This window comes from Rhamphochromis longiceps, linkage group LG2, assembly GCF_057381845.1.
Source record: "Rhamphochromis longiceps isolate RC_006_pf linkage group LG2, R_longiceps_female_GT1.1, whole genome shotgun sequence".
In the NCBI taxonomy this organism is placed as follows: Eukaryota; Metazoa; Chordata; class Actinopteri; order Cichliformes; family Cichlidae; genus Rhamphochromis; species Rhamphochromis longiceps.
Genome location: NC_140558.1, coordinates 10,777,896 through 10,803,081, shown reverse-complemented (window position 1 = coordinate 10,803,081; position 25,186 = coordinate 10,777,896). Strand labels below are relative to the sequence as shown.

General features: G+C 43.1%; 1 protein-coding gene across 3 annotated transcripts in view; it reads left to right on the top strand.

Annotated features, from left to right (window-relative positions):
• LOC146677006 (transcription factor COE3) overlaps positions 1-25,186 on the top strand; it is a 146,889-nt gene that overhangs the window by 21,071 nt on the left and 100,632 nt on the right. For all 3 annotated transcript variants that reach the window (XM_085417568.1, XM_085417576.1, XM_085417586.1), the window contains 5 exons: positions 4,263-4,419; positions 6,793-6,856; positions 8,666-8,721; positions 13,807-13,880; positions 24,342-24,410. In XM_085417568.1, the coding sequence (XP_085273694.1) occupies positions 4,263-4,419; positions 6,793-6,856; positions 8,666-8,721; positions 13,807-13,880; positions 24,342-24,410 (420 nt within the window). The remainder of the gene's footprint in view (positions 1-4,262; positions 4,420-6,792; positions 6,857-8,665; positions 8,722-13,806; positions 13,881-24,341; positions 24,411-25,186) is intronic.

Here is a 25,186-nt window from a genome sequence, read left to right as displayed (position 1 = left end):
TAATTTCAGACTTTGCAGTGGAAACGTGCAGATCGGCGGCCCTCATTTGCCTCGTCGTGTTTGTTCTCTGTGTCTGTGTGTGTGTGTTTATTTATTTATTTTTCTCCTTTCTGCCTGTTGGCGTGTGATTTACACTCCGGGCATGTTCGAGCGAGCCGTGTGCCATCGATACTGTTTTTATTACACCTTGTGCCAAGTGCTAACAGCCGGATACGGGCGGCGCTGACGAGTGGATGCAGCCGCAATTAGCATAATTGAAATAATAATGCTAACGAGCCTTCTGAGTGGAGGCAGAGCAGAGACGAGAGGGTGGCGATCGGCTGCGTGGACGGGCCGCTGCAGATCATTGTGTGTAATTGGGATAATGGGCTGGTTTAGTGGGGGAAACGATGCTTTTGATGGCGTTCGGGATGAAACAGGTGCCAAATTCACCGAGCCGCTTGTCTCGGTGTTTGTTTGCTTTAAAATCCACATTTATGTCAGCTTCACAGCGATATTAAACACCAGCAGGTCTGCAGGCTTTGGGTTTTATGACTCCAAAAATGTGCTTTTATTTAAGTTATATCTGAGAAAAGTGTGCAAACGCCCCAACGACTGAAGTGTGACAGGGATTCAGACATCCCAAACCGATGCCCTCCTGCTCTGCAGTGTCTTTGCACACTTTGAAAATCAGATTAGACTCAGCGTGGCTGATTCAGGCCTCATCTTGGTGCGTGATCGCACAGGACGCCTGTGTTCAGAAACGGACTCGATACCAGGCTCCGTTTTAATGTTGTGGCTCATCAGTGTATGTTTAATTTACCCTGTCATTTGAAGTCAGAGGTAACCTGTCCGTAGACCATCACTTTCCATCACTGATGAACTTCTGGAGTTCATCCAGGTCCAGATCAAGGAACGTGTTGCTGTGAGAGGGGCAAACGTTTCAGATGTAACTCCATAAAATATCACAAACTGATCCAGATCCAAGAGTGGAGGAACTCTCTACCCTTATTCTATCAGGTTTTCAGAGATCACAGCAACCAGGAGACAGAAAAATGAACTATTGACATTAAACCCATTAACACCAAAGGCTTCAAAGGCGCTTTTACTGAGAGTTTAACAAACCTTTGAATTCGGCCCTTTGCCTTGTTGGCTGCTGGCCTGTTGGAGACTCTGTCCCTCAGTGATTGTTGCAGTTTGAGTGTTTGTGAGCACGATTACTCTAAAAGCTTTGGACAGGTTTGCATGGGAATGACTTGGAAAGGAATAACTTTGAGCTGATCTGGATTTATCTCCAGGAATTTTTCGAAGGGTCGGAGTTGGATTTTGACAGTCGTCTTTTGTCATCCATGCTATTCGTAACGTCTACAGACAGAATCTCTAGGCGTAGAAAAAGTGGATGGTCACCGGTCGAATGGTGTTTTTGCTGATGATATGAAGGATTTTTAGCTTCCTAAAAATGAGCTTCCTCTGAAATGGTGCCGGGCACCACCTTAGAGGACAAGGTGAGGAGCTGAGCTGAGCTGCTTCTCCATGCTGAAAGGAGATAGCGGAAGTAGTTAGGGAAGGAGGCCCTGGGACAGACCCAAGACTCGCTGGAGAGATCATTTCATTTCCCCCTCATCCCCATCCGGTACCAACAGATCGCTGCCCCTCCTGTGCCTGGTTTTGTTAGAGTTTTCTTCCTGTTAATAGGAAGTTTTTACTTCCCACTGTCGCCAAGTGCTACTCAAAGTGGGTCGTTTGATATTTGGGGTCTTTACCTTATAATACAAAGCGCTTTGAGGTGACTGTTATGGTGATTCGGTGCCTTATAAATAAAATTGAAGTGGATTTAATTTATTCTCTCCTGGCTGGGAAAGCCTGCTGGGGAAAGAGGGTTTGGGTATTTGTGCTTTGGCTTCTGCCTCCATGACCTGGAGACCAGACTTCACAAGTGAATGTCCACTGAAATACAAGCAATTGGTACTATTATCAGGAACTTGGGGTCCAGGAAAGTAAATCAGACTCAGTTTTCTCCATCTTCATGTGAAAACTGACAGATAATCGGTTTTGTTTACTGACTCGTATCAAACACGGAGCCTGTTTGTGGGCTTTCGATGCTGTTTTATTGTTGAAGGATTTATTTTTTCGCTGTGTTTCCAGCGTAGCTCCTGTCAGGTGTATGAAAATAGAAACATGGATAAAAACAGATGCTTGTGGAGTTTTTTCCTTCTCTCGGGATCTCATTGAAAATATCTGTCGGTGAACGTGTTGAAGACTTGCTCGCTGTGATTCCTCTCGGTGTTATTTTTACTTTAACACTGTTGTGTTTTCTGACACTCAGCTGCTCTTATTCCCACCGAGCCCCCCTTAAAACCTGACCGACACACACCTGAGCTGCTCCTCCTCCTCCTGGAGTTTCTCTGCAGACTCTTCACTCGGCCAAACGCTGCGAGTTGGAGGAATTAGCTTTCAACAAACTGGCCTACCAATGAGGCATTAAGCATTGGTAATGGGGGTGCAGAAAGGTCACGGCTGTATTAATCTGCCGTCTGGGGAATACACCCGTGAGCCGGGAAGCTCGGAGACTGAGAGAGAGCACGGGCGAGCTTCCAAAAACAAACCCTGAGCATGAATAAATATTTATCTGTGCCCCGGCGATCATATTGATCATAAAGCGTTTTAGGAAACAAAACGAGCAGGAAAATGAGATTGATGTAAAAATATTCAGCTGCTGTTTGGAGCGTCTCCCCCTCGGACACATCGTGCTTCTGTGGGCTGAGAGCAGAGGTCTGTTCCTGCTGGAGCATTGATTTTATTTCAGGATCAACAAGGATTTTTTTTCCATACCAAAATAAAATCAGCCGCTGACACTGTTGATGTTTTTGCAGCTTTCACACTCAGTTAAAGGCTTCCTCAGATTCTGGAGGTTGGAAATCAAAAGCAGGGTGACCTCTGACCCCCAGCCGGTGGTTGTTTACATTATGATAATCAGCATTAGAAGCAATACTCTCGGTAATGATTTCATTTCTGCCTCCCTTTTTATTGAAATGTAACAAAAAAATAATTTAACATAAAAATTTGTTTGTTCTTTTGTTCTTTAGAGTTTAATTTGCTGCCTTTAAACTCATTTATTTAACCTCTTCCTGCAGCAACAGTTTATCATGTGACTTTGCATCTCTTTATTTAATGTTAATGAAAGCAGAGGAGACGCCACATCCCAATATCTGTAAAAGCAAAGATTAATTATAACCTTGTGAAGGCCAGAAAACTCACATCACCCTATTTTTTATTTATTTATGTGTCCGGGTTTATTTGTAAAACCTTCTAAATCTAAATAATAAAATGGCAACGCATACCACAGCGTCTGTGATTGGTCCGCTTTGTGGTAACGTTGCGTGTATGACACTGTGTGATGATCAGCACAAAGACATGGTCGCTGATGTCGTATCAGGCGTGTCGTTCCCAGTCAAAGCGTCTCCTGCGTTGGATTAATGTTTTTTGTTTTCCCCCAAAAACTCCTGAGTGATCGTTCTCGCTGTCTTTCACAGCGACTAATCTAAACCACGCAGCAGCACATTAATGACTAACCTCACGCTGATCATGTCTCGTGTTTTCTTGGCTTTAGTTTGATCCATTTTTGGCATCTTCTTCCTGTCATATGATGGCGTTTGTCCCTGACCAATAGTTTAACCGTCATCCTCCGTCTTCACTGTGCTAATGTGTTCATATTACACTAACTATAGCTCTGTAGCTAGCCACCATGTTTCTCACCATTAACCATCACTGCTGTACATTTTAGTTCTTTAGAAATACTTTGGACAGATTACGGTATATCGTCATACATGGAAGCTAGCTAGCTAACTGCTTACTAACCTCCAACTGCTAAGTTGACATATAGGACATGGTAGTAAACACATGAAACCGGTTACCTTGACATCCGGATCTTGGATTGTCCACTAGTGACAAACCGCCACCTTCAAAGGGAAGCACCTTAGTCATTCTGATTACAGAAGAAAGAACCAGTTGTAAACCATTAAGGTTGTTTTCAGTAACTGAAGCCACTTGCCCAATGTTCACACATGATTATGTCCACTCTGAAGATTTGGAATTCATTTCATTTAATTCTTCTGTTGTTGAGCTTTTATTAACTCCAAGTCGAAAATGATCATCCCACTTTTAAGGTGCCCACCACAGCAACACGGGCCTATAAATCAATATGAATCAATTCACTGTGCTGTCCAGATTAGTGTGTGTGATCCTGTTGAGTTGGAAGGTAACGTTTTCTTTCTCTGTTTCAGTGGGGTTGGTTTAGCCCGAGCTCACTTTGAGAAACAGCCTCCATCCAACTTGAGGAAGTCCAACTTCTTCCACTTCGTGCTGGCGCTGTACGACCGTCAGGGTCAGCCGGTGGAGATCGAGAGGACTTCCTACGTGGACTTTGTGGAAAAAGACAAGGTGAAAAGATTTTTTATTTCTTCAAGAATCTTCTTCAGATTTTAGGTGTTTTTTTTTTTTTTTTTAATTTACATCTTTGACAGGAAAAGAAGAGGTCAGGTTTTTAGGCTTAAAATTCTAAAATACCAGGAAAAGATCTAATTTGTAGTAAATGTTCCTACCTTTCATACATCAGAGGCCCATGTCAGGTAATGTCCCCTTAATTCTTAATCTTAAGCAAAGCTCTTATGGAGAAAAAACGAAGGAAGAGAACAAAGGATGAAAAGAAATCTAACAGGACTACAAAATAAAGCAGGAAACATGTTAATGATTAACAGTAAATAACAAGAGCCCAGTGCATGTGGTCAGAGCAAGACTTACAGGGAACGATTTTAAAGTAACACAGAAAGCGGTCCAGAGGTTTTTTGAATTTTGAATCGGGTATTGTTTTATGTTTTATTTTGAAGGTTTAACTCTGAAAACTGCCATGGTACTTTTTTGTAGTCAGAAGTGACCATGTTTGGACGAGAGGGTAGAGCTAAGTTAGCAGCTAAGGCTAGCTAGCTTAGTTAGCAAGCTTCATTCATAGCTTCACACTCAGAAACAGATACCTGCTAATCAGTATCATCCAGATAAAATCTTACAATTTCTCTAAAACTGGAACTCAGACTTCTTGGACAGTCTGTTAGTACAATTAAACGCACAGCATCATTTAAAGTTCGACATTTTAACATGCGAGTCCGTGGAGACTGGCCTTCTGCGGAAGCCTCTAGAGGACACTAGGGGAACTGCATCTTTTGACATTTTCATTAGTTTTATTTTTTGATTTTTAACATTTAAATTACACCCATTGAGCTGGTGATCCAAATCTGTGATGTCTGTGTTTTCTGATCTCATGCTGCCCTGTCAGCTGGATACAGAAAACCTCAGTTTTAATGTGACTGTTGGGTTTAATGAGCCCCAGTAACAACAATGAAATCCTGGTTATGTGGAACTTCATCTGTAAGACGGGTCCCATGTTGAAAGAGAATGTTTTGGCAGTTAAAATGAAGTGTAAATATCCAAAAATACACAAGTTTGGATCTGTTGTTGACAATATACAGAAAGTACATGAGAATCGCTTCCGCTGCTAATAACACTGGTGATAATCATAATAACATCCCGACAGGTTTGTGGGTGTTTGTTCTTTGATCGGCTGCCAGCTGGCACCATATTCTCCTCTCTACCCACTCGCTCACCTCACCTCTGCTTTGACCTCGAGTCTCTCGCCCTGATACCCCCCCCCAACACAAACACACTGGGACTGAGCCAACACTCCCGGGCACAGTTGGCACCGAGTGGCCGACCAACGCAGGCTGAAAGGAGGGAGAGCGAGGAGGGGAGGCATGATAAAAAAGGGGAGTAAAGGTTGAAAGAGAGAAGAGAAGAAAAAGATAGGAGGAAAGGTCAAGACAGAAAGAAAAGGAGAAAAGAGGCGGATGGATGGAGAATAAAGGATGTTTTTAACTACAGAGTCTGAGGCACAGATTACCTGACAGTTAAATGCATGTTTAGGCGTAATTAGAAATAAAACCCTAAACTTTTCCTTCACACAGGTAAGAAAGTGATCAGAGAGCTGCGGAGGTCAGGTATGGCATCACCTGTCCTGTCGACGAGACCTCCAAAAACATTTCAGAGTAAATTTCAAAATAAAAGCTTAAACTCAAATCTGTTATTTTCCTCATAAAACAGTGATGCTTGGATGCAAATGATGGGTGTGAAATGCATTCTGGGACGTGTCCTGATAACACAGAGCATGAACGTCTTCTAATCTGACTTTATTGGAGCTTTGTGTTCGTTTCAGAGGAGCATAGGGATCAGAGAGGTCAAAGGTTACAGGGAGTGTCATTCAGCTGCTAGCTTAAATTAATTTCAGCTTATTGTTTTTTGTGTGTTGTTTGGTTTTGATTTGCTTGGAGTCTTTTGCTTTTAGTATTTGGTGTGTTGCACTTGACCAAGTGTGTAAACACCTTTAACTGAGAGATTCTGGTTAGACTGTGGTTTGGTGGCGGTGCAGACTCTTTTTTTTTTTTTTTTAGCTTTTACATTGCTCTTCCTTACTCTTTGACAGGAGCAGAAAACATGAATAGCAGGCTAATATGATACCTAACAGCTCTAATATTTGGGAAAAGGACCATGGGTCCTCTGGACCAGCTTTTGTTGACAACTTGTCATATTTCACAGCTCGGTGAGCTCAGCAGAGGCGTCCTTTTAGTGGCTTTTACTTCAACACATCATCAATCATCATCTGCTTTTCTTAGGATTTCTAAATAACCTTTCTGTAATACTTTCTTACATGTCAAATGCACAGTCAGGATGTCGTTGTTTAACGTGTACTTTGTGTTTTTGTGACAGGAGTACAACGGCGAGAAGACCAACAATGGAATCCACTACAGGCTACAGCTCCTCTACAGCAATGGTGAGCCGAGTGTGTGAATATGCCACTGATCTGGAATCAGAGGTGGAAGTCTGTATAAAGAAAAAGGGTTGAAAATGCTTTCTGTAAGCTGTAAACATCCTGCTAGCGAGTCATTTTTGAAGGTAGAAAAAGAAAAAAATTACAACTTTTTCCTCACATATTTACTGTCAGAGTTTTTCCGTTGCCTCCTCCTGTTAACTGAACCCTGAAGAAGATTTTCCTGTTTTTGTGTGACGGCGACGAAATTCAGTAGATCTAGTGCAAGTAAGACAATCATGTTGCAGAAAGAAGCGTCTGCCTTTCGCAGCATGTAAAAAAGCTACAACGAAAGCACTGATGATGCAAGCTGAGGTCAAAGCATAATGGAAATAATGCCAATATTTCTGCTAATTCTCAATGTTCGTGATGAGTAATGAAGGCAGATGTGAAGCAGCCCGCTCTGCCAGCATGCTGCAGGTTGTTTAGGTCCAAGTCCAAAAACCCATCAATAATATGTTCCTTACACTGGAGACACATTTGCATGTGCTGTGCTCTTAAAGAATGACTGACAGCATGAAATTAAAGCCGAAGTGAACCATTTTTAAATGCTGCTGCTGCTGCAGGTCAGCCGAGTCTTTGTTCAGGCTGCATTTTAGATTTGCAGTATTGATTGATGAAGTCGAGTTAATGATCGCTCTTTCCCACAGGTGAAACTGTCTGTGTTGGTTTGCGGTTGAACTTTTCCTGGATGATTTAGAGTTTAGAATTAGCGGAGATGGAATTTATATTAAAGGTCACCTCACCGGAGTTAGAGTTTAACTCAGCTGTGCACTTTTAAGACTGCGAGGCTGGAAAAACTTTTTCATTATCAGCACGCGGAGCGGCGGACATCTGGAATATCTGAGCTCTGTTTTGTCCATCGGTTGGTGGTGGTGGTGGTGTGGTGTGGTGTGGTGTGGGGGAAGTGGAGGGATCTTTTGCTGATTCAAAACACACAGCTCGCCTTTGTGCTGGCACGAGTCCAGAGCTGCAGGAGGAGGGCGGCCGTAATGCTCTCAGACCCCCGCAGAAACGCCAGATAAAGTGGGACATAAAAGAGCGTTTTCTTCCAAAGGGGGATAAATCACTCTAATATGAGTCGGCGTCGTCGGATTAGCATCTTACAGAGGTAATTGACCTCATCTGCAAGCGGGACGGATAGCCGCCATTTAGGCTGCAGACTGCTCAGCGCTCAGCCGCAGAGCGAGGAGTGAATCATGTCAATTAGAAAGCAGAGGAAGCTGCGAGCAAACGGCCCGCAAAGCAAGAAGTAGAGGGAAAAAAAGCTCAAACGCACAATACAATTAGAGCTGCTCCGCCGCTAACAGGTGTTCCCTGCAATTTACTTCCTCCACCCCATGTCGTGTTTGTGTCACATTTACGCCCGGATGCATGGCTAATAAAAGACAAGCAGCTCTGATTGATATTTAATTTGTCGGAGAATGAGGATTCCTTGTTATCCTTGAGGAAAAAGGCGGCGGGGGGGCCGGAGAAGGCGGCCTGGCCCATAAATAATAAACAGCTCTGGAGCAGCGCCGCTGTTTGTTTTTGCTGAGGGGTGTGAGCGACGCCGGGGCGAGACGACAAGAGCGCTAGAAAACACAAATACACAACCAGGACATGAATCGGAACAGAATTCATTTACAGCACGTTATCAGGAATCAGATCCTTTGTTGGGGGCGGATTAGCATAAGAGGCAAACGCGGGCATGTTGATGACAGTAATTTATATCTGAACTGTGTGTGTGTGTGTGTGTGTGTATGCTCATGCTTCTCTCTGTGTGTTTTTCAGGCATCAGGACAGAACAGGATCTCTACGTCCGGCTCATAGACTCCATGACCAAACAGGTGAGATAGCGCACGCACACCTGAGCTCTGATTCACTCATAGTGTTTACATCAGAGTGAGTTTGTTTTACACACCTGCACATGTCACAGCGGCGTGTTTTAAATGTCACACAGCGTGTTTCTGCACAACGACGTGCAGCCTGGAGACTGCCTGGATCGAGCCCCAAAGCCTAGATTAGTTTGACTGAAATAAATCACAACTGGGAAATATTTTAGTGGGCTTGAATAGTCTTACAAACATCAAGCAAACAGTTGCATTGGAGTTTTAGAGTCGCTCTATTTCAAGGTAGTTTACGGTGAGCAGAAGAAACGTCTCGTGAACACGACTCAAAATACAATTTTTCAGAGTCGTTTGATATTTTTCGGGAAACCATCTTAACCAATCAGAGCCTGTCTTCTGGCTGTTTCTAAATATTACCTATAGAAGGTTGGTAACCCTTGTGTTGTCCTCGGTTCAAAAATGGTCCCTAGGTGAATGGCAGACAAGAATATGGGAATCCCGAGGGTGACACAAGGTTATTAATATCTGTAGATTTTTGTACTGGTGTCTCATTTCTGGCTTTGAAATTCATCCCAAATACAGTTTGAGTTGTATTTTTGAAGCTATGATGCAGATCTTATAGAGGTAAAACCCTTTGAGGGATTCCTGGATCGACTCCAATACTGAATACCTTAAACTGTGCCATTTTCTTGCAAGTCCTTCCCAAACTTTATGACCAATCTCGGTCAAAAATAGACAAACTAAATAAATCAGATAATATTGTCAGAGGTGGTAAAAAAAAAAAAAGGGTGAAAACATACATCAAATGAAAAAAGAATTAGTGGGCAAAGAACAAAGTTGAGTTGTCAGAGTAAGAATACTGGAGTAGGTCAGACGAATGCGTTGGATCGTTGAATGTTCCATGGATCAGTCGAATGCCGACTGTCAAGATCAAATCAAATCTGTTCTTTCAGTGTGGAACACGATTGTTCTGATATGTCGCTGAGTTACTGTTAATGGAAATCATCCAGAACCATCGGAGCAATCAGCACAACAACATGATTGGCTCTTTTGTTTCCGGTGCGGTTGCTCTTTGGTTCTTTTGTGGACGGGGGCGGGACGCCATCTTTGGCTATGCAGGCATCTCCTATAGATTTGTACTAAGGATTATTCATGTGTTGTGTCTGCCTGATAGTGTCCCCGAACGCGTAACAAACAAGACTTCTCTGCCGGTTTCAGGCACATAGTTCAAACCTACTGTAATCTTAAAGCGTTCCCCTAAAGTTAAAACTAAACTTTCCTGTCCTCCTCCGCCTCCTCCTTACTTTCTTAAACTCGAGCAGCACTGATGTGTTTTCCTTTCCACTCGATGTAGCTCGGGCTTCAGCTGACTCCACGTCCTCCCATCTTTCCGGTTTTCACTCACTCAGAAACCCCCGTGTGGGATTTGAACCTGTGAACGACCTCGCTGCCAACAAAAACCTCCAAATGTTTCCACATTCCTGTCAGCGCTGCCGGCTGACCTCCCTCCTCGTTCCTCCAGATCCTCCTGTTCCTCTCGTCGAGCGCTCTACCTCAGATGTTTGTCACTGTAAATATTAAAAGACATCCAAATGTGCTCGCTTCTCCTCCCAGCTTCAGCTTATTTATCCCCCGTCATATCACAACCCTCCCGGCTGCCGCGGCCCTGTCGGCATGTCACCGATCGATGTACCAAGCGGCTCCCCGACAAAGCGTCAGCCAAACCGATCAATAGGCCCTAATGTGGCGCAGCGGCGGCACACTGGAGACAATAATCCTGACACCTCCTCCATGACACACACACACCTTCACCTCCCAGTACACGACACCCCATTGGTGGAGAGGCAGGCCTGACAGACAGGTCGGCTGGAGTCCCCATGGATCGATAAATCCCCGTCGAGGAGCTGTTAGGAGCCCCGCGTCCACGGGTTTGTCAGAGCGAGGAGGAGCTGCATTAATGCAGATTGGACCGTGCAGCGATGCAGCTGGCACAGTAACTTCTGCACAGTGAGTCACATCATGCAACAAGGCCGAGGGGCTCACACACCGGGAGACCCCCGCGGGAGGTGTTTGTGCTCCTTTTGGAAAATATTTCTGAGCTCAAATAACTCATATTTAACCCTCTCAGGCTCAAATTAAACTTTTTGTTGCTAATGCACAACCAAGTCCTGCAGTGGTACTCCTGAGTAAAAAAACCCTCATAAAATATGTATGTGGGGTAATCAGGTTGTTAGTTTTTAACTGTTGCAAATCGGCAACGCCTGCCTCGAAAGGGTTAAGAAATGTTCAGCACACGTTTCTCACGTCGTCTTAAGCGAACTGTTGTGAAGACTTCCTCAATGTAGGCCTCGTCTTCCTGTTTTTAACCTTTTGTAAAAATCAGCCTCCTCTTCTAAAACAAGTCTTAATGTGCTCCAAATCGTTCACACCCCAGGTTCATGATTTTCTCCTTAAGCTTTTTATATCTTTGGAAACCCCACGTTTTAAAACGTTCGCTGACAAACAAATTTGTAACTTTCCGACATGCTCCCTTTACAAAACATGCATCAGTGCTTGAATGACAAATGAGAAACACTTTAAAGTGACATGTAAACAGCGTTTTTAGTGTCACTGCAAACACACACACACTCTGAAGGCTGCTGAACTTTAATCTGAAAAACAGTTGTTTTTGTTCTCAAAGTTTTTTTGTGAAATATTTACTCAGAACAAAATTTTAATAAAGATACTCAGTCCTGCCCAAAACATCTCGCCTTTTCCAAATATTCACTTTCTAATAAACAACATTATTTTTTCCAAAACGGCCTCGTCCTCACTTTTTAAACATGTGAACGTCTGAAAATGTCTGAGGTGTGTCCCCGCAGAAAGGGGACATTAACCTGCAAATAAGCATGAAAGTGGACATGCAGTCACGCACTCACAGGACTCATGCATCAGGAATGATGATGTATAAATATCGACCACCAGTTCTCTGTGTGTGTGTGTGTGTGTGTGTGTGTGTGTGTGTGTGTGTGTGTGTGTGTGTGTGTGTGTGTGTGTGTGTGTCCCTGATGCAATCCACATCCCTCCTGGTCAAACTGGAGCGTTTTAATCCAGAGGAACAGAGCCAGGATCGGGATCAATAATGCAGAAGTGGTCGTTATCCTAAAAGTATGGTCCCCCAGGGTGTGTGTGTGTGTGTGTGTGTGTGTGTGTGTGTGCAGGGTGGAGGTCTGTTTTGACTATAAAGGTGGATGAGGTAGCAGTAGGTCATCGCAGGAAAAAAGAAAAGAGGAGGAGGAGGGGTGAGGACACACACCCGTGTGCTTTTAGTGGAGTTCATTTACAACAACCAGGGTATTACAAAAACCACACACACATTTCTGCTTCTGTCTCTGTGAGGGCCCTCTTTGAAATAAAGGAGTCCCATCACGGTGAAAATCAGGCAGAGTCAAACCCGAGCCCTCAAACCCGCACTGATGCCCTCTCCTTCCAAAAACGTCCCCATAAGGACGTGGGTCCCCACAAACACCCATATACGAGTACAATCGCACACCTAGCCCTACTCACAGCGGTCATCCGTCATCCAGACTCTGACACGACAGCTCTGCGGGGGCGAGGAGGAGGGAGAGTGGAGGATGAGGAGGGGGGCTTCATCCTGGGGCGCCACCCGCCATCTGGCAGGGAATTCTGGGAAGGCCAGAGGAGGCTGAGACCACCAAAAGGGGAGGTGGTGGGAGGTGTGAATGGTTGGAGGCCATGTTTGACTTTATTACTGGTGCAGACTGTGGATAGGCAGAGGGGGGTGACAAAATAAAAGGAACACCTGGACACATCTAAATATCAGGTGATCAGATTGAAGCTGAACCGGATGTACGGCAGGAAAGCGATGAATGCTAGTATACAGACTAAACTAGTTTAAATGGTTGGGGGGGGGGTTGCTTTTGCATTTGCTGCCACCTATATCGGTTCGGCTCACGGGGGCAGCAGAGATGCCCGGCCGCCTTCTCCAGCTCTTCTGGAGAAACATGGAGACATTCCCAGACCAGCCGAGAGATGTGATCTCTCCTTCATGTCCTGAGGTCTTCTCCCTGTAGGACATGCCTGAAACACCTCACTGACGAGGTCTCAAAGAGGAGTCTTGGGTAGATACTGAAGCACCTCAACTGCCTCCTTTTTGGAGTCCCTGACAAATGACTGAGCTCCTCACTCGGTGTCTGAGGCTTCGGAGGAAGCTCATTTCAACCACTGATATCTGCAGTTTAACTTTTAGGTTCCTGCCCACTGCTTCTAGCCTTAGAGGTAGTTCGACTAGTTCGACCAGCTCTCTCTTCACCACAGGTCTCAGGAGGCAGAGCTGGTGATTCGATCCCTGGCTGCTCCAGTCTGCATGCCAAATACCTTTTGGGCAAGATACTACCCAACGTTGCTCTCTGATGCGTCCATTGGAGTGTGACTGTATGTGAATTTTAAGTAGAAAGTGCTTGTGTGAATGCGACGTGTTGTTTATAGTACTTTGAGTTCTCCAATAGAGTCGAGAAGTGCTTTATTAGAACTAGTTCATTTATCATTTACCACAAAGGCCCAGTAATTCGTTCCCATCACTGCAGATGCTGTGACAATCTCCCGCCTTCCCTCGCTCGTGAATAAGACTCTGAGGTACTTGAACTCTCCCACAGTAGGCTCCAGGGTAGGGTGCCCAGTTCACCTCTGACCACCACCCAGTGGGGTCCTTCAAGGTCTGATCCCCAGTTGCTAAAACTGGTTCCCAGCTGGTTTTATTCAGTTCAGAGTCTGGATGATGCTGCGGTTAAATCTTAAGCCCAGTTTTAACTTTTGAATGTGAAAACTGGTTACCTCATAAGCAGATATATTTTGACAGAGTTTGGTTCTTTTAACTAGTTTAACTCGTTTAACATATTCAGCTAAAATGCATCAATCACAATGAGCTGATTTGTCTTGTTTTGTTTAACAGTTGTTTACCCATTTGCAGATTTGTACTCTGTGGGAGGAAAAATAAATGAGATTGTAGGCCGTACGATTTCATGTGATGAGTTTTAAGGAGATGAGTTCTCTGTCGTAATCAGCTGTTTGCTTCTGTCCCATCAGCCCATCCTGTATGAAGGACAGGACAAGAACCCGGAGATGTGTCGCGTCCTCCTCACCCACGAGATCATGTGCAGGTAAGATAAAAAAACAGATGTGCTGTCTGTTCACCGATTCAGCGCTTGGCTCAGCGGCACTTTGGCAGGAGAGCAGGCGGCAGTTTCTGTCAAACCTGTGACTTTTTAATTTGTGTTTTTGTTCAGGCTGAAGCATGGTTTAATAACAGTGCAGTGTAATTATCTCCCTGCAGTGTGTGTGTGTGTGGAGTGTTAATTATGCTTGCAGAGGAAGTGCGTGGTTGTTAGATTGTGATATTTAAACCAAAAGATGATTGGATAATGGAGAAGTTTAGATGTGAAGAAGAGTTTTTGTCTCTGAGAGAAGAAGGTGTTTAAAATGTAAATAACTGATCAAATTTAAACAACTGAATAACAGAATTTTGTAGGTGTGTCCAAAAACAAAGAAACCGATAGAAGCCGGCCAATCACAAATAAGCAGGCTTAATGAGACGGGAGCTAAACAGTCTTGTTTCAGAGAGGGTGGGGGTGTAAAGAGAGTACAGTAGAATATAAATAAGGATTATTTTTGAAATGTGAATCATGCAAAGCTGCTCTAAAAGAGTCCAAGAAGGAAAATAAAAAGCTGGAAGTCATTATTATTGTCGATTAGTTTTGGGTATAATTTCTATGGAATGATGTATTCATTTTTTGTTATATGTTAGATTAAATTCTTCAGGGGAAATGAAAACACTCAACTTTGGGAATGTTAAGCGTTAATCTTTTGGAGGCCTCTCCAAGCCCAGAGTTTGAGCGGTGTATGTGCTTCTTCTAGGACAAATATCATCTTCAGATTTTGTGAACACGTTAGTCAGTTCATTAAGTTAATCAGAAAAGACTAATTTTGCTATAAAAATGTCCAGACACCTTTTCCAGGGTCCAAGCAGTTTTCTGGCAATTTCATCTTCGCTTAAAATTCTATAAATAAATTCGTTACTAAAAATATTAGAAAATTTGTCTCTCAATGTGAATCTGTCATTAAAAATGATATATTGTTATTTACATTTAGAACACATTATTTATCTGCCTTTATTTAAACATGCAGCCTTAGGGCCTGGTTTTAAAAAAATGCGGCAAGATTTGAACACAATCCCGAAATAGTGTTGTTAATTTTACAGGTGATTCACAAAAGTTGAGCTGTTTTTCAAAATGAGCTTAGTCGGTTCAGTGTCAGGCATCAAAACAAAAACAAAAAAAACGAATTTAACACTTGAGAAATGCTGCAGATTGCAAAGCGCATGAAAACATGGCCTAATGATCAGATGTTTGTCTTTGGTCGGTGACAACTTTCTTATTGTGTGACCGTTACTCGGTTAGCTGTAAGTTGGCTAGTTGTGCTAGGCTAATGTTTGAGTTGCAGGAGAGTTGCTTGTGTTATTGATAATATGTATTTGTACATGTCTGTGCACTCACCTCTGAGTCCCACTGTCCATGGGGGGGCGTCACCCACTGAAACAGACTGGCGGAGGTGGCACAGAAGCTTTCTGACTTAATTTGTTTCTCCATCTAATAAATAAACCTCTGTTAGATAAAAATGCACTATGCCCAAAATCCAATCACCTGTCTAACCTCGAAAAACAGCATTAAAATTCAACCATTTTCAATGATTTCAAGCTCCTGTGTGAGCCCTGTATATAATACAGGTCTATAATAAAATTTGTATTTGTTTGGGTGTCGTTTTCTTGGACGTTGTGAAATTCATGTTACTTTTACACAGTGAGGGCATTTAAAAATGTTTTACAAGATGTAGATTTGATGATGGTTTTACATCAGAATTTAGTTTCACTTTTACATTTTTATTTGAATTCTTAATTATCTTCACATTTTAATCTGTACCTGAATTGTAAATCTTAAATTTTGTGTATGGATTTGGTTTCCGTTGTGTTTTCTAGTTTCTGCTTTCATTCTAGTGGCAGCTTTGTGCCTGAATATATTTTCATTTCTTCCCTTTTTGAGGTATTTTGTAACTTTAAAGGTACTCCTGTACGGCTTTTCGTTATTCGAGGTTGTATTGATAAAGTGTGTGTGTACATTTGTTGGCCTGAACGCTCTGTGTGTGTTTTTGTGAGAGGAAAAAAGAGCAGCTGTTGGGTTGTTGTTCATCACACCAATCAACACGTTTCCTGCCCTGCGTGTCTCTGCTGTCGTCTGTGAGTTAATGGTTTTACTGGTTCAGACCGAGGAGTGAAGGAGTGAAGAACAACCATAGTGTGTGTGTGTAGCATGGTGAAAATAGGACACACAAACACACAAATATATAAATACAACTGAATCTGAAGTGTCAGTTGGAGCTCCAGCAGCCTGTTTCTCCATATGTAGGAAAAAAAACATCATTTTTGATGGTTTATATTTATTTATCGCTCATCTGTTTGTTTCCCAGTGTGAATAAACTGGTTAATGTGGACATTATATCCTTTTATAACTTTTTAGGGGCAGTGAATTGGTGAATGAATGAAGAAATTAGTTTACATGTTAACTAGTCTGTTTGTAGAGTTAACTGGTTTAGGTGCACTACAATAAACTGGCTCATCTGGGATAAACTGAGCCAAATGTGTTCCACAAGCTGGTTTACATTAAAACAATAAAGGGAATAGATTGGATTCATTGTTTTATTGAATTAGTACATGCAGTATATTTGGAGTTAACTGGATTGTCAGTGTATAATTTTGTATAAATCTGGCTGTATTAACTGACTTAGGCCTTAGTGCCAAGGACCTGGAGACCAGTCACTGATAGGTAAAACTTGCCTAAATGGCTGGAGAGCGGTTGCTGGGGTTAATGATTGTTACATCTTTAGGGAAAAAACCTTGAAGGGAAACTCTTTCTGTTTCCACTTTTCACAGCTTCACCAGCTTGGTGAGTATTTTGTGAATGTCTGCAGAGAAGTTTGTGTCTTCCATGCAAACTATGGATGACTGCAGCTTTCTGCTGGCAACCAAAGCGAGGTTTTTGGTGCAGGACCCTCTTAGCGACTGACTGCCAGCAACCTCCAGTCACCACTTGCCAGCCGGGAATGCACATTTTTCCTATCACTTGGTTGCCAGGGTGTCACCAATCAGGCTACAGACCTTGGTGACTGAGATTATGAGTTTGCTGCAGTATACAGTAATAGTCCAGTAACGTTGTAATCTGCTCAGTAAACTGGACCAAATGTACAGCGAGTCAGTTTACATAGTAACAACTTTGTATGAACCTGAACAGTTTTTTTCAAAATTTTTAAATTAAGTAATCACTCAGTTCATGTTTGCATAAAATTTTAGCCATCATAACATTTGAATAAATTGGTGCATATTTGGAGTAAAATAGTTGGTGTAAATCTGGAAAAGACGGGCCTAGCTACCTAGGTGTGCAGTTTTGGAGGTGGACATTAAACTGAGTTATCTATAAAATAAAAAGAGCCAAATGTGCAAAAAGTTTATCTAGAAGTGGTTTGAGAAACTGATAACTTTAAAATCTGTTTAAATATGTGGTAAATTGGGTTAAATTGGGTGCACACTGTTAAGATGTTTAAAAAATAGGTAAAAAATGGTGTAAACCTTAATGTAAAGTGTACACATGTGTGGTGAGTTGGTGCAAATCTGAAAATAAAATTGACAATGTTAACCTGATAGAGTGTGTATAGTAATCTGGGTCATCTTTAGAGTAAACTGGGTCATCTTTAGAGTAAACTGGGCAAAACCAGCAACAGCTCAGAGTGGAACTTGTTTAAATGTTTAGTAGACTGATTTTCAAACTGTTAAGATGTTATTAAAAAGTTAAAAATGGAATAAACAGGTTTAAATGTTTGTTGGATTGGTTTACACAGTGAGCAGAAAACTCAGTTTGTACCATTCAGTTGAACTTGAAGCAGTTAAAACAAGAACAGGTCTGACATTTTCGACCTTGCATCCGCCTCCTGCTCTGCCGTTTATCTCTCCCGCTTTTTCAGCCAGACTTGAGTATCTGTGAACTTCCCTTTTGCTCTCACTTTTTATCGAGCTCACTTCCCCCTGCGAGATTCCGTCGATACGAGCTTCATTTCCATAACGACGGCTGGCTGTCGGCATCTCTGAGCTTCAGTCATTATGTGATTGAGTGCGATTATTAACCAGCTTTCCCCCTGATGGATGTTGTGTTTCCATTCACTAATGAGTGAGGCATCAGAGACTGCCTCGCTGTTTCTAACACGCGCTCCGTGTTTCTCTGCCTCCATGGCCCCAGGTGAGGTCGTCTTTATGGGCGTCCCCATTGGTTTGTCTACCTGGATGCTGCACCTTTGGGTGTAGCACCTGCTGCAGGATGTTACCCTCTAATGTTTTTTTTAATAGAGACATTCTCTGGGTTTCTTCGGGTCTTAAAGTAGTTAGGTTTTCTAGGAAAACCTGAAAACCTGAAAAGACATGTCAGTATTTACATTAAACTGAGCTTGTTTTAGACCTTAAAAGTCTGATATCTAGTCATTCTTTTCCCCCCCCCCTCATAAATCTTGAAGAATGCAGCAAAAATGAAAGAAATGAATGCCCTTGGTAGTGAATTCTAGGCCTCATCATCCTACTTTTTGCTGATATCCTTCTCATGTTGGTCAGTATGTTGATGAAACTGGTATTAGATCTGATTTGAGCCTATGTTTAGGTTTTAAACCTGCCTAAAACTCTGAAAAAGAAACATTATGCTCTCACTGCTTGAGTTGTTGGTTACTAACAGATTTATATTTTATATACATTTAACAGTCATGTAGAAAAAAAACTTTTTCATGCACTTTAATCATACAAGAACCACCGAACTCAGAAATTGTCACTGAGATAGTGACAGTGACAGAGCATCACTCTGTCCAGTTACGCGCTACACTAATGGCGTCACAGCTTTGTTATTCAAGCATGAAAACAAATCCCAGCCTAAGTAACTGAATGTTTTAGTCCCTTCATCCTGTAAACCTGGAGAACATCCAGCCAGGATGCTACAGCATCAGTGCAAAATACAGCACATGTGCAGCGGATGCACTAATTTGAAGAAAGTACATGTAAATGTTAAAATGAGGGACCCTCAGTCTGAACAGTTTAAGTTACTAGTTACAGAGAAAACATCACAAACTCTCAAAAGTTTTGAGCTTTTGGGTTTGCAGTGGTGCAGATTTCCATCTGAGTGTTTGTGAAACACATTTCTGGATTATCTGTGGTGTGATTTGGTTTGTTCCTGGATTATCGCAGATTAAATTCTGGATTTTTATTCAGTTACTGAGTTGGAACTGGGTTTGGTGGTATCTGTTTTTCTGGAAGCCGCTCTGGGACACTGTCAGGTTCCTTCACTGTGTGTTTGAGCTCTGACCTCGCCATCATATTACCGATTCACATTAGCCCTTCTTAAACTGATCTCTGCCATCACAAAGCAGCGAGAAGCAGTGAGAAGCAGGCGCTGCAGCGGCGGCAGCCAGGTTGGCACTGCGGCATTGCCAGCAGGCTCCCAGAGGCTCGCCAGCTCCGGGCCGCTCGCCTCGCCTCGGCTCGCCTCGCCTCGTTGGCTGCCAGGCTTCGGGCGATGCTGAGGAAAACCTGCTGCCGCGCTCACAGAGGAAGGTGGCGTCCAGGCCGGGCTGGAGCGAATCAGCGGGCCTGGCGGCTGCTGTGGTTTTCCAAGCCTTTGGGTAATTACAACACTTGCCCTTTGAAAGCGAGCCCTGCATCCCCAGCCCGTCCCACTCTGTGTTATCTGGATGCTGTGATCCTAGTGACGCAGTGGGAATCGCTGTTTATTTTCTTTCTGTGTGTGTGTGTGTGAGAGAGAGATAGCAGCACCGACATGCCTGGACAAACCTTCTCTTTGTGGCTTAAGTAGATTCCACTTGTGGTGACGTCTGAAGTGGCGAGGAGGAGCAGCCAGCGGTAATGATGCTTGTGTGGCCTGTCTGAGGCTCGCCGGCCAAACTGGCTCCTGTGGCTCCAATGTTTTTGGTGACCTGAGAGAGAGAGTGTGTGTGTGTACGTGTACGACCAGTCTCTCTCTGCAGCAGGGACGAGCTCTCGCCGCCAAATGAGTGACAGCAGCAACACCACACACACTGTTTGTTTTATTTTAGCCACACACACACACACTCATCCCCTCTCAGGTCTGTGTGTGTTGTTCCTCGCAGTCATTAGCCGGCCGTGGTGTTAGCCTGTTTGCGGCCCGGGGGGAAACGTCATTAGGGCGATATTGTGGACGCTCAGCCAAGGTTTGTTTTCGTCTTTGGAAAGGGGCCCCAGGTCCCTGGAGGGGCCCCGGCAGTGCTCCTGGGGTCCAGTTTGTTTATAACACTTCTTTGGCAGTTTGGAGGAGGTTGTCACCACAGCAGCACCAGTGGGTTTCCAATGCTAATTGGTCTCCTGGAACTTTCACTAATGGCTCCAAGTAGCTGGGGGAATAAATTATTGTGGCGCGTTCTATGGCAACAGTCACACGTCCATACAGAGACACAAACACGGCACTCGGTTTATGATTTTTCTGTACTTAGAGATCAAACGGTGTGATAAATGATTCATAAAGCGACTCATTTGGCATTCGCAGCCTCGATTTGACGCTTGTTTGTCAAATGGCAATTTGATTCAGGACAGCATGGGGCGAACGCAGGACGTCACGGGTCATATGCAATATGATTAATTTTTAAGAATTACCGGAAGATATGTTAATGACCCTCGCAGCGATAAGAGAAAAGCATTGTGCAGAGCAGCTTGTCAGAAGGAAGAAAATTAGATCTTGTGTCGGGATCGTGTTGTTATTTTAATGATAGATGGATCGCTTGTGTCAGATTTTTTTATATTTGCATTTCAGAAAGCTCGAGCTCGCCATTGTAAATTAATTTTGACAAATATCTGAACGTTTCTGTCTCATTGTTGACTGAAAAATGTCCTCTGAGGCAGAGAAACTGGGAGTGATACCGAGCTGCAGCTTAAAAGTACGCTGAGCTTAAATGTAACAAAAAGTGCAGCATTTAAATGTTTTTGTACTGAATGTGAAGCTTATGTTAAAGTTTCAGTCCACTGGAATATAAGTTATGCAAACATAAACTGAGTGATTACAACAGGGATCTCAAAAATAAGGCCCGGGGCCCAGAATTGGCCTGCACAACACTCCAATTTGGTCCACTGGACGGCTTTGAAAAATGCAAAGATCTGAAGGAGAATTATTTTAGACGTTTAACTGTATTTTCATAATTTTTATAGCTTCTGTTGCTGATAATGACAGGAATGGTCTGTTTGATGGTCTGTTGTCCGATAAACATCATTGTTCACATTCCTCATGTCATTATGTCCTAACACAGCGGTCCCCAACCTTTTTTGTGCTACGGATCGGTTTATGTTCCACAATATTTTCGCGGACTGGCCTTTAAGGTGTCGCGGATAAATACAACAAAATAAAACCAGTAACAGTATCAAAAAAAGGAATATTATTCATAACACACGGGAAAAGACCCAGGGAAACCGAGTTAACGATAAAAATGATTAAAAAAATAACGCTAAAAACCCTGAAATCATAAATTTCACACCCGAGCCTCAACTCTCGCAGCCAAACGACTCACGGGCCAGTACTGGTCCATGGCCTGGGGGTTGGGGTTTGCTGTTCTAGCAGATGATTTGTGTTTATTTTTACATGAAATGGTCAAGGTCACGTTTATTTCTATAGTACATTTAAAAGAACCAAAGCCAAAGTGCTTCACAGGCAGGAAAAAAGAGAAAAAAAACCTGAAAACTGAAACAATTACAAGATGCTGAGGTTTGCCTTGAATTAAAGACAGCAGAAATCAGTCTTCAATAAACATTTACATGCAGAAACATTTGGGGCGGTTCTAATATATAATTCCAGTATTCCAGAGACTTGGCGCAAAAGATCAGTCAGCTAAATGGTAACCCATTTACTCTCTTAAAAATAATCAATAAGCCAACAAGGTGAAGCTAAAACCGGAGTAACACGTTCTCATCTCAGATGCATCATCTCATCTGAGCTAAACGTCGAGCAGTGGGGTTTTGTCTTCCCAAATCAAAAGCATGACTGACTCTTTCCAAGACAGTATGAGGAAGATTGGCCCCTCAACCCAAGTGGAAGCAAAAAGTTTTTACATGTTTATCAACATGCAATGTGTTAGTAAGAACACGTAAATTCATCCCTGTTGTGAAATTCAAAGATCGGACTCCACATTTGTTGTTGTCTTCAGATCTCAGAAATACTTCAGTTTGATTTTTAAACGTGTGCCGCGGTTCCATCTGCCTCTCGGCTCTTTTAATTAATTAAATATGAAAGTATTTATTCATACTGTGTAGTCGTTGTTGCATGTAAAACACTTTGTGTCGCCTTGTTGTTGAAAGGTGCTCTACAAATAAACTGGCCTTGCTCGGCCTCCCCTCTGATTGGTAGAGGTTGAACATGAAGCCTGAGAGGAACGCCTGCAGGCACTGCTCAGGGCACTAAAAACACTTTAACGTCCTCTGCATGTTTTCATGAAAAATATAAATATTCACAGTCAATATCCTCAAAAAAAAGACACATGAGTGAACGCCACAAATGTTATTCATTATTTCTGTTGATTTACTGACTGTTTATTAAAAACTTATTTTGCTGGTTTAGTTTGAACTCTGAGTCCTAAATCGACTTTGTCCACCTTTTGTAGTAATTAATACCAACTACAAATGAAAACAACAACACATCCCTCTGAAAAAATAATACTATAAATGGCACATTAAAGTTTTGTAAACCCAATCAGCTCTGCAGCAACTCTCCTGCAGTTTGTATTTGCAGCTGATCAGCTTCCAGCCCAAGCAGCTTCACCCCGTTGAAGGCTGCATGAGAGGTCACTGAAGCGTCCTTCTTCTCATTTCTCGCTCCTAACCCTAACCCTAATAGGGCAGCTTTGCCTCTCACTTTAAGACTTTAAGACTCTCTAAAAAAAACTCACCTCGCTCTGATTGGCCAAGTTCTGGAAGCCTCCAGAAGAGCAGCACACAGTGCTTTGAGAGCTACACTCTTGGCTTTTGTGAAATGTTTAAATATTAAAGAGACAGGATGGCGACACCACCCTGTCCTCATCCCCAGGCCGTCACATAGCGCGGCCCTTAGTGCCATGGTTACGAACACGGTGTGAAGCGTCAGGATGCCGGGATATCCAATTACAACCTTTCACCACGTAACGATGTCATTCAGCCTGTCCTCGTCCCAGGGGCGTGGCTTTGCACATGTGCAAACCTGGCCGTCGTCCCTGTGGCCATATAGACGGAGTGACACGTGAGGGTGAACAGATTTAACCACAATCTTTCCAAAGCGTAGTCACTGTATTGTATTTTTACCCTGTTTTGTCTTTTTTCTTATAGAATTATTTTAATATTTAAACCTGATGGTGGTTTTTGGCCTGATTCTTTGATCTTGTCCGTCCCATAACATCTGCATCACATTATAAATAAATTTGATTGGATATCAATATTCAGATCAGTCAGTACTGATGTACTTTGTTACATCCCCCACCTGACTGCACACCTCATGATGCATTCACTGATGGCCTCCAGCCGTCAGGACATTTGGACGCTTCGTCATTCAGACAGTTTCCTGCAGTTTCAGTGTGTAAACGTCTGCAGCGGCGTCTCATCCGTCCATCCATCTGATGGATATTAATGTGCCGGGCTCAGCCGACTGCTGTTCTACATGCCACACTGACCCACCACACCAAAAGCCTCATTTAGCTCCACCCGCTCCCCACCCTGCAGAGCTGAAGTAGAAATCCAGCGCTCCCTCCGGATGCCTGCACAGACTCTGGACGGGCTACTGGCTCGTTTAATTTTGGAGTCTGCGGCCGCTTGGATGAAACACCGGCCGCTTCGCCCTCTGGCTACCTGGACGGCTGTTTGGCGAGGCGCCCTTCGGTTGGCTGGCTGGTAGTCAGGGCGATGGCACCGGGGAGGGTGGGGGTGCTTCCATTGCTGGGTATCATCCAACTGTTAGTGACCTTGGCTTGGACCCCACCCAGCTGGACTCAGCTGTGTGTCTGTCTGTGTGTGTGTGTATCTGACACCAACTTGCTTTTCAAAATAAAAGTTTTTTCCGGATAGCTGGGTGGATTTATTTTAGAAGCAGATTATTAACTAATAATATATATATATTTTTAAAAATCTATATTTTTTCACAAATTTGGTTGAAACTACAGATAAAGTTAGAAGTCACTTTAGTTAATTTAAAGACAACTTATTTTCTCAACATCCCCTGCAATTAAGCTTCATTCTTGAATATGGTTTGAATTATTTTATTTCCCTGTTCTCTCTTTTGTGACTCATGTTCAGCAATTTGTGAAAAACCTGAAACTGAATTTGCATTTTTTTAACACTACTGGTGAGCTGAGCTCAGCGAGCTGTGAATGTGAAGATCACTGATGGTTTTACAAATTTTTAAAGGTTAGAGAGGCTCATTGACCTGCACCTGTTTTGGGTAATGTTTAAATCTGTTGCTTTTTCAAGTCGTGTTAACTCAGTGTGTCCTTTCCTTTCACAGCCGGTGTTGTGACAAGAAGAGCTGTGGAAATCGCAATGAGACGCCCTCTGACCCCGTCATCATCGACAGGTAGGAACTGTTCTGATTTTCTTTCTGCTGCTGTGTCTGGTTCAAGTTTCTGGCTCAGTTTGTGATGCTCATGAACATCAGGAGTGATCGCACAGTGAGGAGTCTGGCGTTTATGATTGGACATTGGTTTAGCCTCCTGCTTGCGATCGCGAATCGTTTCTTTGACGTCTAATTGCACGGTCGGCGTAAAGCTGGCTGTTGCCGAGTATAAATGGAGGGAATCAGTTGTTTGATTATCTCTAGTTGCTGCAAGTGAACGCAGCGCAGTGCAAACTGCAGGTCAGGGTTACTCCTATCCAGCAAACAGGATTAAATACACTTTTGGTTTATTTGCTTCTCACTGTGAATGTCTTACTTCTCATTCATCAATAGCAGCCATCAGTTAGGCTGATTTTTTGAGAGTCAATCTAACTTCAGTCCCGTTTTTTCCCCAGAAATCTGCATCTCTCCGCCTTCAGCAAAAGTTTGAGTTGTTGTTGTAATTGTTTGTGTATGCAGGATATTAAACTCGGCCCACTTGTCTCGGTCCTTTCGTGTGGAAATCATGTGGTAATGTACGAATGAGGCTTGGGTGGGATTATGGTGTTAAAATACCAATCTTTCTGTTTTTGTAAAGGGAGAAGAAAAACTTCTACGGGACACATCTTTCTAAAATGGGTTAGACCTAGCACTGATGGATTAGTCCTCACAGGGTTAAAGTTATAGATGGATGCTACATTTAGTGCTTGTATTATTGTGCACTGCTCAGACATGCTGCCAGAGGACAGTAGTTACAG